The following is a 12,724-nucleotide window of genomic DNA, read 5'->3' as shown; positions in this document are numbered from 1 at the left end:
ACATCCATTATGATTCACTGCTAATTGTGTACCATTTAAAAGTCCAAACACATTTGTTCAAAAACTTTAGGGTGAAATAAAGTCCTTGCAAGACCTAGCATTCCTCCAGGATTGGTTGGGGAGAGACAAGGAGGAGGGGTACTCCGCTTAAAAAAAAAAGTCTTTATATTTTAGGAAGAAAACACTCAGCTGAGAGCTGCAAGAACAGCTGTTTACGTTCTGAGGGCCTGACTTCTCAGGGTGCTCTGCAGAGTGCTCTCAACTTCACCTGACTTGGGATTCTTCTCCATCTTCTCCTCAAGAGAAAAGTAAAATCTCTTTTTTTTTTCTGCCCCAAAGACAACACCTTCTGCATAATTTGTATCCCTTCTTCCAGACCACACTGATGGTTTGAGGCTCCTCCTGCATTTTTAGCATAAAGTTTAAAGGAATTAGTTACTGTATTTTTAAAAAAGTGATTAAGAGCTCTTCAGAGGTAGGAAAACTATTGCAAAACTTAAGAAAACAATTAACTTTAGTATTTTCTTAACTTCAGCTCAAAAAATACACAAGAAAGTTTCAGACTCAAAACTTGCTTCAGTTGTATCTTCACCATGCTAAAATCTCAAGGCTGAGTTGTCAAAAAGTCACCAACCTTTGTCTGAACTACCTACAGGTAACTAAAACAAGACATTTAATTACACCTGTATTTATCAACTAGATTTGAACAACGTCAACAACAAAAATACCCAACACTGATGCACACTGGGCATCATATTTCAGCAACAGACCTTACATGTCTTAATCTCATGTTATACCAACAAACATCTGGCTACATTTAAAACTGCTATCACTTAGGACACAAGAGAAACCTTTTTCAATAGTGAAACAAGTATCGCTCTTATCTTCCGCATGCTCATTATTTTACATGGTTCCTTACTGAATTGTATGTCAAACCAAAATGCAAAAAGCACACAAGGAAAGCCTAAGGAGTTTATTTTTCTTTCTGTCATGCTGTGAAGACCACTCTTCCCTTGAGAGGACATCAAATTAAACAAGGTCTATTGAATAATATGCTTTTTAATAATAGGTTTAAAAAAATTAATGTCCAAAGTTTAGCCAACAGTTTCACTAACTCCAAAACACATTGTATGAAACACCACCTAAGAAAAATACAACTTGCCTGTAACTCAGTAAGTATAAACAGCGGATATAAAAACACACCAGGAAAATGAGGCTAACAAAAATTCATGAAGCGATATTCTCACTTCCCAAAAACAAACACATCCCTCACAGATGTCAGACCCCAGTCCACCTGAGAATATTTATCGATATCACCTGTTCATAATGCGCTATCTGTTTTTAAAACGTGTTACCATACTCACTGACATGATGTATAATGCCATCAGTTAGCTGTAATATCTTCCAAAGCAACAATAGTTTCAGAGACCTATTTCAAACTGTTATTTTTGAGAGTGCTACGGTCCTCTCTGTTGTTTTGTAAAAGATGTATATCATTTAATAATGTAAGTTGACTGGCTGTATGCAGAATGTGCTTTCAAATTCAGAGTGAAGCTGAAATACAGATTTCCCCTAATCTTTCGGCAACAGTAACATGTTTCTGGGAAGTGGAAAGTTCTGACCTTGTCACAATCCTGTAACAGTTAAATCATTCAACAACAAAATAAAACTGATTCTGCTATTTCAACTATGTATTTTAAAATAAATGACATACTATTTGAGAATACTGGGAACTTTCAACTTCAGTGAAACTCACTGACAGCTGCAGTAACTCAGCACTTTAAAAAAAAAAAAAAAAATGAAGCAAAAAGGTCAACCGTTTTGCCAGGTAGATCACATGCCATTTCTGCGTGATTTAATTACACTTTCCAGGCACCCATACATCTAATGCTAGATGTTTCCGATTTGGACATACCAGCTTTATTTGGAACACAAAATTGAATACATCTGGGCTCGATCCTCAAACAAAGGCTTTCAAACACGTTTATAGGGAGGACAGTATCTATATAGTAACACCAAGATACTCCTCTCCCCTGCGTGAGCTATTGCGACGCCCATCGCTGCATGCAATCCTACATCAACTGAGCTGGTTGCCAGTCTTTCAGCAAAGGAAATACCAACAGCCACCTCCACATTTCCAGAAGGGTTGTGCTGGGCAAGCTGGCAGTGGGAGAGCATTAAGAACCAACATCACGTGACCAGAAAACTCTTTTCAAACTGAAGTTTGAGAACATCTTATCAGAGAACTGCAGCGGGACCTGAAAGGGAGGTCTGAAAAAAAAAAAAACTATGGACGAATATTTCCCTGTAACAAAATCCTAGGTCACCGCTGCAGCAGATGGTGAGTCTACCAGGTGGGGAGGATGGCCAGGGACCTCTAACCCATGAAAAGCTGTTGACTCCTCTTTTAGCAAAGGTCTCATAACATTTAAATATCTGCTGCCCTTATTTACAGGTTTCTTCCAATAGGGAAGTCTTCTCTTATCCTCTCTTATGTAGTCTCTCCCACCTTTGTCTCCTATTTCTAGGATCATACAGATCTCTCTTAACTCTTCCTCGAGCTATTTTTGACTTTCTGCTTCTTCCGTAAAGAACCCCAAAACCACAACTTGGCAGCACAGAGCTGCTGCCTGAGACACATTCATCCCTTAATAGAGTAACTGCTGGCCATGAAGTCCCATGTGGCCACACTGAAACTAACCAGCCCCATCCATTTCACTCCCTTGTTTGCAAAACAAGGAGGCAAGCAAACCTGAGTTGCTGGCAAATCCCCATTCCCAACAAGAGGACCATCTTTAGGAACAAGCTTCTAGGAGAAGTGTGAGAGTGACCGAGAGGAGGGTCTCTGACACTCAAAGGCGCTCCTGGAGCCCCGCAGCTCCCATGCTCTCTAAAATGAGGTATGGGTGCTCAGCCCTTCTGAAATCTAGGCCAGTAATTTTCTCTGGGTAAATAAGAGCTTGTGTTCTGCAAAAATTGCTAGCTTAGATGTAGAATACAAAACAAATAAAGATCCTTGCGGAGGAGGTTACTTTGGGGTTTGTTTTGTTTTTCAGTCATTATATTACAGTTTCCATATTTTCCATCTCAAGCAGATAGTTACTAGTAAATTCCTCTCAAGAACTGAAAAGGTAATTATTTACTAGCATAAACTTGCTTACACCGAAGTCCAACTTCTCTCCATGCTGCAGGCTTTACCTTAGTATTTACTCCCCCAAGTCACACTTAGGAGCCTCTGCCAGTAAGCATCAAATCAGAAATGACATATTGCTGATACAAGCAAGCTCAACGTACAAAATAAATGCCAAATACCTGACAAGTTACATGCTATGGCAGGGCACTGGGATTTTTGGGGGGAGGAGTAAAAGGTAAAGAGGCTAACACCAAATCTGCTGCCAACAAACAACATGAAAAGGGTAAAAAATACTTAAACTTTGAAACAACAACAACTTTACTTTCCTGCACACTGCCTAAGAGCATCTACTTTTTTTAGAAGACCGACATGCAAATCAGCCAGTTTAATCATGAAGGCTCTGGAGAATCCTCAGGTGAAATCTGCTGGACAGACTTGCCACTGGAGCCACCGGGCTCTGGTCCAGTCACCAGCTGCTGGATGCTGCACCAAACTCAAATCCCCCTCTTGGTGCATGGGATTTCACAGGCCTGGACAAATTTATAGCATTTCTGCCAACTAGTAGAAATATTCATATTAAAATGACATGCCCATGCCTTTCTAAAAGAAGTATGGAAAGCATGCTTTTAGAAAGACAGAATAAGCCTTCTAATACTTGCCATCACTTCACCAGCATGTGGCATAGACAAGTGAGAAACTGAACCGTGTAACTGTAAAACCTTCAAACCCCTAATTAGATAAGGCTTTTCTATCTCAGGAGGACTGCAATTACGCTACATTTTCCAGACTCAGGGTCATGTCTGGACATCTTTACTTTTCACCATAATAACTCTGCTAGACAGCATTCATAAAACCTCAGCCAGGTCCTTACTGTGCTTATCTGACCATAGTTGGATGCTAAATATCTACGTGTTCATACTGGACGTATTAGAAGAAGACATCTCAGATCTACCTACTGCGTTTCATCACCACTCTAGAGAAAATAAAAATACCAGATGAAAAGACAAAAAAATGTGCAAGCTCTGCTGAATCCAAACAGAACCGTATCATTTTGCTGTTTTCACACAAATGAAGCAAGACATCAACTCAAACGTGAGACAGCATAGCTACACTTCCAGATAGGACGCATACTGAAAAAAAGATCATCAGCTCTCTGCAATTGCTACAGCAACCTGTGGTGGTATGAAACAAGTAAAAAAAGAATCCTTCTCAACCGCCACATCTTGATCTTATAAAGCTAGTGCATAACACAGCATACCGAAAGGCAGCCAGTATTAGGTTAAAGGCATAATAAAAACCAAAAGACCAAGGTGACCATTTCATCCTGATGGCCTATCCTCTAGGGCAGCTGGGCCTCACAAGCCCTCCTTTCACAAGGAAAGCAAAATTAAAGCAAGGGACTGTTACCATTCCCTCAGAATACAAGCAAGAAGCACTAGAAGGAAAATTATCTGTACTGTTTGTGTATTTCAAGTGCCCAAAATATAACAGCAGGCACTGAGAAGAGATTACATTCCTCATGGTTGTCAGGCAAGCCCCTCAACCAGCTAGGCCCACGTAAGATGCCTGCAAAGTCATTATGTAGAATTATCTGCTTTTCGTCTCCTGCACAAGACTAACAGAAGTATTAAACACCCGAAACCAGAATCTGAGTTCAAAAGCTGACATCCATGAGAAACAGAAGTACAAGTATGCCCTACCACAACATTCTTCCAGTAACATGGATGTTTTCTAGCATACAGCACATGAAATATCATAGCAGAGATCAGGAGCATACTTCATTGATTAAAAAACCCAAACAAACAACACTTTCAAATTCTTGCATAGGCACCTCAACTTGCTAGACAACAGTTATTTTGCAACAAAGCAAAATCACAACCTTCATAAACAGAAAAACAGGCAGCTGGTAATTAAGAGTTACATAAACACCTACCTAAATTATACAGAACAAATGGCCGCCTACAGTAAAAGCATAAAGTAATTATCCCTGGTCATGTCCTCCTGACTCCCTCTGAGTTCCTTCCCATCCATCCCATCCCCTCCCCTCCAGCCCCTCAGAGTCTGGATCTAGGGCTGCCACCCCTCTCTTTTCTGAGCACTTGTAGATCTCCCAAAAATCTCTTCACCAGCATGACTGCGGTTGGGACAACGTACTCACCTTTCTTTATTCAAATTCCATCTCTCAAAGCGCACTGATGACTCAAAAGTAATGAGCAGATACTCTGCCTTTCCAAGCTGCTCGGTCTGATGCAACTACGCTCACGTGACCACAAGGTACTTAGGTAACCACATAACCCCCTTGCTATGACCCCTGTCCTTCTCCCCCTGCACCCCAACACCATGGTTATAATGCATTTAGCCAGGTATGAATGCAGCGGAGTGTCTATTCAATGTATGTTCCATACAAACAATCTGTTGTGTTTGGAGGAGCTTTATAACCTCCACAATAAGCGAGGAATGAGCAGCAGATCAGCCAACAGCTGAAGAAAGGGAAGTAAGAAAAAAGAGGAATCTGAAAGGATATGCTTTTGAGGCTCTACAGAAATCACTGCCTGACCATTCATGACAGCCCAAGAAACATGGCTGTATTTTAAAAGTACAGTACACCTTGGAAGCCACGTTAAATTATTAACATTTATACAAAGAAATCAAGACTGCAGGAAAAGAGAAGCAGTAAAAACTAAATACCAACCCCCTGCTGCGGCCCTCCACTGCCTTGAAACTCATGCACTGCCAACTTGGGTTAATTGTGAGCAACTTTTCTTCAGTTGCTCTCTCCTGGCCACTTGTTCTCTTTCACTCTTTCAGCCATGTCTACACTATGGACTCTCTGCTGCTACAGCTATAATCAAAAAAGCCCTGTAGCAATGCTAAAAGAGATTTCCCGGCATCATTATGCTGCCTGATCCAAAACATAGAAAAGCTTTCTTCTCTTCACGTAGCTAAGATGTTTTGCCGTGACATAACTGTGTCAGCTGGGGGTGTGTATGTGTGTATGTATGTGTGTATGTATGTATGTGTGTGATCTTATTTTCTTCCTTTTTTTTTTTTTTCTTCTTCTCCTTCCACACAAGCCAACTCAGCTTCTCTGGCAAAAGTATACACTGACCAGCCCAAGCAGGTCAGAAATTAGGATTTTATTGCCTGGAAAACTGTTTTCTACATACCCTAAACTTCTGGTGGCCACACTACAACCGAAGCTATTCAAGCACAAGTGCCAAGAAATCACCTGTTTTTTCACTTCTTCGAAAAAGGAAACAGGAACAAAACACAAATGGGGACCAGGAGTAACCTTCAGTGCCACAGAACAAGACCGCCAGGAAGTTTCTGCTCAAGTTTAAAGAACATAAAACCAACAGTGACACAAACTCATCCCAAAACATGCCAAAATGTGCGCAGATCTCCTCTCACTTTTGCCATAAGCATTAAGTCGGCTTTGGGCAATTTACCTGAACAATAAGAAGGAACTTACAAACTGAAACTCTTTGGCAACCTTATCTCTAATGGGTGTTGGCTAGGACGACTTGTACCCATTAGACGAGTGCCATGTTGCAGACACGCAGGGATGTACCGAGCCCATTTTACAAGACAGCCAGACAACATAAGCAACCATAAAACCTTGCACTTAAATGCAGCTTTTGCCAGATAGGCTTCAAGTACTTTATGAAACTAGGTAACTTTGTAACTTCCCTGTTTTATCTGTGGAGTAAAGAGCAGACAGTTTACCAGCGAGTCCAAAGCTTCAGGGCGGCAGCTCCTGCCTCCTTACCCCACTCACAAAACACCGTTTCTGCCACAGAAAAACCACCACGCCATATGAGCACAAAAAGGAACAAAACATTTAAGTGCAGGTAACAACTGAGACCTGTAACTTTTGCCATTCATGAAGCACTACACAAGCAAAAGGCCCAGTAACCTTTCTCCACCCAGCCTGAACAATTAAAAGAAAAAAAACAGTCCGAACAGGTAGGAGAAATTGGAAACCTGCTCAGTAAACAAAACCTTCAGTAACTAAGAATCAGACTCCCTTTGCATATTAAGTAAGGAGAGGCAAACAAAGAGGGGAGGAGAAAAAAAAAAAAAAAGTGACATTTTCGAAGGCACAGAACACTACAGTATTTTGACAACGCAGCAGTTCAGTACCGATTTGACACCACGCGCCCTAATTTGCTGTAGCGCGCTCTGCATTATATGTTGTAAACGCAGTGAAGCTTTAGTAATAGCAGACCTGACCACTGGCCCATACAAGACCTCGCTCCAGCCTGTGAAATCTTTGCTGAGAAGCGGGGCAAGACTGACAGGTTTTATTGTGAAACTTAACAGGTTTGTGGATTAGCAAAGCTACCATATTGAAAGCTGCAAATCCCTCTTCGGTCATGTCTCTACAGAACAGAGTGCTCATTCCTCAATTAAAATTTTATTATTAAAGTTGCCAAAACTCAACGCAAGATCCACCAGTTTGTGCCTGCTTTACAATATCATCACAGGACACCGGAGAAAGTGTTTTACGAGTTTGTATTTTCCTCCATCCACAAGCAAAACTTGACAAAACTCCCGAGGCTTGTTTATGCTGGTGGTTGGGGTTTTTTTTCCCCCCCAAGGCTCAGCTGTGCATACTGAGAGATTTTCTAGAAGCGAAGGCATCCTTACTGAGCTGGATTTAGGCATGCTGCGGACTGGAAACGCGTTGATTTTGGGAGAGGCTGGGCTGCCCTGGGCAGCGGTTAGCGCAGGGGAAGGCGCTGCAGGGGAGCACAGCGGGCACGGCGCACACACGTGCGGGCAGCGCTGCCCCCCCCGCCCCGGGACCGGCCCGCACCCACCCGGCTTCCCCCCCGCAGGACCCGCCGCTCCCCCGGCTCGCTCTCCCGGCCTGTTCAATCTCCGAGCCCGACCGCGCCGGGGCCTCGCCGGGGTCCGCCCGACCCGCTCACCTCCGCACAGCCCCCCACCTCCCCCCCAGGAGCTCCCGGGCCGGGCCGCCTCGCGGGGCTCCGAGGAGCGGGCCGGCGGCCAGGGCCCCCGCCGCCCTCACCTGCCCCCGCGGGGCCGGGCCCTGCCTGAGGCCCGCCGGGCCCCGACGCGGCTCACAGGCCGCCCCCCGCGGGCCAGCCCGGCGGGGAGCCCGGCGGCCCCGGGGGCGGCCGCGTTGCGCCCGCAGCAGCGACAACCACACAACCGCGCAATTACGGGGGTGGGGGGATCTTAAATAAAAAGGGAACAAAGCACCCGGCCCCGCCGCGGCTACCTGCCCGCCCCGGTCCCGGCCCGACTCACAAGGCGTGCGTGAAGGCGCTGAGTCCCGGGGGCACGGCGGCCAGCCCCCGCCCGGAGCAGTCCACGCCGCGGTCGCCGTCGCAGCTGCAGGAGGCCGGGCAGGGCGGAGGGGACGCTCCGCCGCTGGGCCCGGCCCAGCTCCCCAGGCCCCAGGCGACGAGGCCGAGCAGAGCGAGGCACCGCATCGCCGGCCCCCGCCGACCGCCGGCCAGCCTCCCCCGGCTCGGCCTGCCGCTCTCCGCCGGCGCCCTCCGCGCACCGAGCCCCCCCCCTCCGCCTCCACCAGCTGGCAGAAAAAAATATATAAAAAAGCGGTAATAACAACAAAAAATAAAATCGCGCCTCCGGCCGGCGCGGCGCGGCCCTGGGGCTGCCTCAGCGGCGCGCCCGGGAAGCGAGCCCTCCGCCGCCCGCACGCCCCATCCAACGCCCGCAGCGCCCGTTGCCGCCGCTCATCTCAGCCCAGCAGGTACCGCGCGGGGGCGGCCATGGCCGGCTCGCCGCGCCGCTGCCGGCGAGTGGCGGTGCCCCGGGAGGCGCCGTGCGCCCCGGCCCCTGCGGCTGCCTGCGGCGGGGCTGCCCTGGGCGCCCGCCCGCCCCTCCCGGCCCTCGGTCGCTGCGAGCCGCGGCAGCGGCTGCTCTGTGCCCAGCGCAGAGGTGCATATGCTAATGAGGCGGCCGCGGCCGCACCCCTATTGGCGCAGAGCGCGCGCGGGGGCTGGTAAACATGCAAAGCAGAGCGCGGCCGCAGCCAATGGGCGCGGGGGGCGGGGCTGCCCGCCGGCGAGGACCGCCCGCTGCCCCGCGCTCCCCCCGCCGGGGCTGCCCGCGCCCCCCTGGACCCCCCGAGGCCTCCAACGGGCGCCCGTCAGGGGGCTCGTCGTTGCCGAAACGGGACCGAACGGGCAGGTGCGCCGCGGGGCCGGGCCGTGAGGGCAGCGCCGGGCCCCGCCGCCCCAGGGACCCCGTTTTTCCAGCCCGACTTCCCCCGCGGCGGGGGCCACAGCCGCCAAACCCCCGTGCGCACCGCTCCCGGGACTCGCAGCGAGGGGACAAAGGCAGCAGCCTGCCCCTGTGCGAGTCCGGTGCAAGCGGACCCCGGCCGGCACCGCACGTCCATCTTCACGGTGCCACAGCATCCCTCTTCCCCACGGACCCTGCACGCTTCACGCCCGTTGCCGAGGCAGTGACTGCACCACGGAATCGTTTCAAAACCGTTTTACTATTAAAGAACCGATTCCCTGTCGTGCAAAACACCACCGGTGGCATCTGCCTTTTACCAGACCTATACATCACAACCAAACTTGTGCCAGCAGCCAGCCTGTGTCCTCTTTTCCTGACTGCCTTAACAAAAAAAAAAAAAAAAAAAAAAAAAGCCCCACACAAACCAACCACCCTGGTTATGACCCTCCATCACTGTCCGCGCCGCTTTTCTCTTTTTTTTTTAATGCTTTCTTTTGGATGCTGCTGACCTGCTGCCACCACCAAGAATGAGCCTGCTATATGTTCAGCTCGGCTCACACACACCTCATGCTCCATGCAACCACCATATCTTACTGGGGATGCCACAGCAGCACTGGAGTAACACCATTTGGGACCTCTCACTGTTGACTCCCTCCAGTCCAGACCCCGTAACGTGCTCTGAGCCAACAGACCTGGCTGAAACAAGCATTTGAAGGCACCAGAGCCTGCCCCCATGGCAAACACTCACACCACCTACTTTACATGTCTCGTTTGGATGCTCTGAACCTGCCTGGGGAGCTGCCTGCCCGGCTCTGCCACCGGCACGGCCCCCAGCTACAGCCTGAATGCCACTCGGGCAGGTAGCTGTGCACCCCAACCTAAACAGTGCAGATGCCCATGGAGCCCACTGGAAACTGGCGCTTTCCTAAGCCCTTCTGCTACTACATGGATAGGTATCATTCTGTTCATTTTGTAGGTAGATGATGGAGGAGCACAGAAACAGTAAGTGACTGACAACCTGCATCCACTGTAGCGGGGAAATGGGACGAACCACAGCACCATGTGCTTCCCTGAAGCCAGGAGCAGATTTGCAATGGTGATTGAACCCCCAATCCAATGCAAGAGCAACCGTGCAAGGGTTTCACATGTCACAGCAGCACTTACTTCAAATTACTGTGATTGCATCTAAAAAATCCCAAATACCTGCACAAGCATAGCAGGTAAAACGTGTCGGGGATGAGGCATGCGTGCTGCCAGCAGACACGCAGTGAAGGGGCAGCGTTCACAGGAACCCTGGCCCAGTACCATGGCTCTGATGTACGTGCAGAAAGGGCAGGAGTTGAGGGGCCCCTACATTATGCTTCATCTTACCAAGGACTGCTCTTCATGACACAGGCATCACACTCTACACCAGACTGAGGTCTGGGCTAATCATGCCTTCCTTGTGCTGATGAAGGGCGGGGGGGGGGGGGGGGGGGGGGGGGGGGGGGGGGGGATGAAGAAGAAAAGGGTTGACTCAGAAGTGGTCATTTGGCGACATTTAAAAATTAGGCACGTAAATAGTGGAGACCTGAAGATTTAAACTAATCTGTGCTCAAGAAGGTAGAGTACACACTAAGGACCACAGAAATACATCAGCCATGACCTTTACCTCCTGTGTTTCTCCTCATCATTTTTTCAACTGTCAATTCCCTTTTAAAATGTTATCGCTACTTTACCTAGTTACTAAAAATATCATTCTCTTCCATACTGGGAATGCTGTTCCTGATGCACTGATTCCGTATGAATGTCATCATGCATCACTGAAAAAATAAGGTCATTTTAATAGCTCACTATGTGCTTGTCCTATACCTTGTAAGCAGAACAAAGTTGTCACCAAAGCTGAATTGACCGACGTATGAGAAAGCTTTGCCATACTTATATAGACATATATGGTTATCTCTCATCCTTCTCCCTTGTTGATCTTGGCAGGGGAAATGCGCCAAGTCAAAACCATGTTGTTGTAACAACTGTCAGGGCCAAAGACAATGCACGTTCATGTCACTGTCTCTATGCCTGTGCTCAGGGACAGCGATGGAGGAGTAGCAACCAGAATAGCAGCAGGGAAAACAACCTAAAGAGCATTATTTTCTAGACATACTTCTCCAAAACATAACCAAACCAATCCAGCTAAGAAAAAGTGACCTTTTTTGCCCCAGCTGGCAAAGAAAAGCAGCAACACGCTTATATTCACTCTGCAGTCTCACTTCACTAACCAAAGATAATGGGAGCAGAAACAGCCCCTGGTGCCTGCATGGCGTTTGGAAGATGAATACTAGCACGGAGCATACTTTGTACTGCAATAGCGGTGACCTGCAACGCCCACAGAACTTCTCTTCTGGAAGAAAAGGACAAAAGTTTTCCAGTAGAAGCAGAACAACAAAGCACTTATTTTCATCCATTGAAACACTGGAATAGTTTAGCTTTTCCTCTCAAGCCTTGCCTGGTTTCAATCTTTCAATTTCTTTTCCAAGCATTGCTTGAGGTGTTTGATTTTGGGTTTTTTTTTCATTAGTGGAGCTATCTCAAGTCTCCATCTTCCAAACTCCTGTCCTAGGAGCAATCCACTTGCCCTTTCCATTCAGATGATACTGCTTTGCTGCTTCCAGTTAGCCCGTAACTTGTTCTGGCAAATTAACTTCAATACTTTCTTTATTGTTCTTAACCTCTGCCTCTCCCTTGCTAGCACCATTGGAGCACTGCTCTCTCCTCACCATCAACAGCCCACATTTCTCTTCTTTTTTATGCAGCCACCTGTTTGCAGGCATGTATTGGTTTTATTTTCCATTATAAGGAAAACCCTAATGTTTACTGCAAAGATGGTTTATTTACGTAATGAAGATCTACAAGCCAATGTATTTTTAAGCTGAAAAAAACTAATGGGTACATTTTATTAAGTGACCTATTTCACTAAAAATTGTACCCATGGACTTTGAAATTATTGCAGTTTAAAAATCTCGTCTGACACAATCCTCAATGCCACAAATTCCAAGAAGCATCCTCCAAAATAAGGCAGCAATCAACTTGTTTAATTAAAAAAAAAAAAAAATGCAAAGGAGAGAAAAATCCCGAGGTGTGCTTTGAACCAGGTGAAGGAGATGAAGATCTAACAACCAAGTCAATTAAATAAATAAATAAATGGAAGACTACTGTGGTTGAGCTGTGGAGAAACTATGCTCTGATCTTCTTCAGGGAAACTGAAAAGCACCGTAAACAAGTCTACCACTGCATACGATCTTCAGGATTTAGAACCCAATAATATGGCAGGCATTTATGAAACTTTGGTCAGGCATTTGCTGAAAAGGCATTAAG

At 47.2% G+C, this 12,724-nt stretch overlaps 1 protein-coding gene across 2 annotated transcripts in view; it reads right to left on the bottom strand.

Annotated features, from left to right (window-relative positions):
* LGR4 (leucine rich repeat containing G protein-coupled receptor 4) overlaps positions 1–9,016 on the bottom strand; it is an 81,508-nt gene extending 72,492 nt beyond the window's left edge. The window contains exon 1 of one of the 2 annotated variants that reach the window (XM_040608016.1): positions 8,411–9,016. In XM_040608016.1, coding sequence (XP_040463950.1) covers positions 8,411–8,595 — 185 coding nt within the window. In that variant the 5' untranslated portion in view covers positions 8,596–9,016. Of the gene's footprint in view, positions 1–5,291; positions 5,371–8,410 lie in introns of those variants that run through there. The other variant, XM_040608018.1, reaches the window with a different exon arrangement.
* Between the last annotated feature and the right edge of the window lie 3,708 nt (positions 9,017–12,724).

Source organism: Falco naumanni, chromosome 10, assembly GCF_017639655.2.
Source record: "Falco naumanni isolate bFalNau1 chromosome 10, bFalNau1.pat, whole genome shotgun sequence".
NCBI lineage: Eukaryota > Metazoa > Chordata > Aves > Falconiformes > Falconidae > Falco > Falco naumanni.
This window is presented reverse-complemented; position numbering and strand designations above follow the sequence as displayed.